This window comes from Silene latifolia, chromosome 1 (assembly GCF_048544455.1).
Source record: "Silene latifolia isolate original U9 population chromosome 1, ASM4854445v1, whole genome shotgun sequence".
In the NCBI taxonomy this organism is placed as follows: domain Eukaryota; kingdom Viridiplantae; phylum Streptophyta; class Magnoliopsida; order Caryophyllales; family Caryophyllaceae; genus Silene; species Silene latifolia.
Window position 1 is genome coordinate 109,490,753 of NC_133526.1, and position 1,951 is coordinate 109,492,703.

General features: G+C 23.7%; 1 protein-coding gene across 1 annotated transcript; it reads right to left on the reverse strand.

Moving 5' to 3' along the window:
- Window positions 1–200: 200 nt before the first annotated feature.
- On the reverse strand, window positions 201–884 carry LOC141652829 (uncharacterized). The gene has a single exon (XM_074460437.1). It carries the CDS (start codon window positions 882–884, stop codon window positions 201–203), a length of 684 nt encoding a protein of 227 aa, XP_074316538.1.
- Window positions 885–1,951: the final 1,067 nt, after the last annotated feature.

Below are 1,951 nucleotides of genomic sequence, written 5' to 3' on the forward strand. Positions count from 1 at the left end.
TATTGTTATTACTACTACTATACTATTACTATTACTATTACTATTACTATTACTATTTCTATTACTATTACTATTACTATTACTATTACTATTACTATTACTATTATTATTATTTTTTGGTGTAATGTGAGTATATTATATATATCATATCAAAAAAATAATTACATGAGGTTCAAGGACCGAATCCTACTAGAAGCATATCAAACCAACATCATATTTTGCAGCCAAAGTAGCTCAGATTGATCTACTATAGCCTTACATTTCATTTTAATCCTTCTCTTAATGTCATCCTCTATTCGAGCAACAGTAACTTCAGGTCTCACTAACCAGGTATTGATCCTGGCATTGTTTCTTTGGAACCAAATAGCATAGCAATAAGCATTGAACATGTCCACCTTAAATTTCCATTGCATAGTATTCCTGCTAGCAGCACTCAGTCTGTCTATTGTTAGGAAGCTGCCTCCAAACCAATGCAACAAACAGGTCTGAACTTTGACAAAGATACACACAAATCCCGTAAACAAATGCTCCATTTTTACGGTTGTGCGTGGCACAAGATACACCATCATCATCAGGCAAATGCCAAATCTAAACAACTTACTCTTCACATTCATGCCTTCATTCATTCTCAGCCAGGTAGTCATAGAGTGTTTAGGGACATTCCAACTATTCCACACTATATTAGTCCAGTTCAGAGTTGGATGAGTAGGAGTAAGCCAAGCATACCCCTCTTTAATAGAGTAACCTTTAGAGCTCATTGTCCATTTGTTGTCATGAAATCCATCCTTGAGCTTCTCCTTTACTTTACACACATTTTTTCCAAACCCAGGTTGCATCAGCAGGGGGAGAGTAGTTATGCCAGTATTGATCTTTAATATACACATCTATTACTATTACTATTACTATTACTATTACTATTATTACTATTATTATTATTATTATTATTATTATTATTTTTTTTTTTTTTTTTTTTTTTTTTTTTTATAAAATGCGCCCAGCTTTCATTATAATAAAAATAAAAGGTTTACATGAAATTGGTGGGGAGCCGAGAGACAATCTGGGCTCCCACACCCTTAGCAATAGTAAAGCTAATACGAGTAAAAAAGTAAGCGGCTACCCGAGCCCCATCCCGAGATACCGAGAATTTCGGATCCGCTTGAGCAAGGCAACAACATCCGAACTCAACCCCGAAGTGAAGAGAAAGAGAAAGGTAGGAAACCGTAACCCGCTACCGCGCACAAATCCCCATACTTAGCACACTTTCATTTGAAAGAAAGATCATCGGCGACAATCCCCATATTATTATTATTATTATTATTATTATTATTATTATTATTATTATTATTATTATTATTATTATTATTATTATTATTATTATTATTATTATTATTATTATTATTATTATTATTATTATTATTATTATTATTATTATTATTATTATTATTATTATTATTATTATTATTATTATTATTATTATTATTATTATTATTATTATTATTATTATTATTATTATTATTATTATTATTATTATTATTATTATTATTATTATTATTATTATTATTATTATTATTATTATTATTATTATTATTATTATTATTATTATTATTATTATTATTATTATTATTATTATTATTATTATTATTATTATTATTATTATTATTATTATTATTATTATTATTATTATTATTATTATTATTATTATTATTATTATTATTATTATTATTATTATTATTATTATTATTATTATTATTATTATTATTATTATTATTATTATTATTATTATTATTATTATTATTATTATTATTATTATTATTATTATTATTATTATTATTATTATTATTATTATTATTATTATTATTATTATTATTATTATTATTATTATTATTATTATTATTATTATTATTATTATTATTATTATTATTATTATTATTATTATTATTATTATTATTAT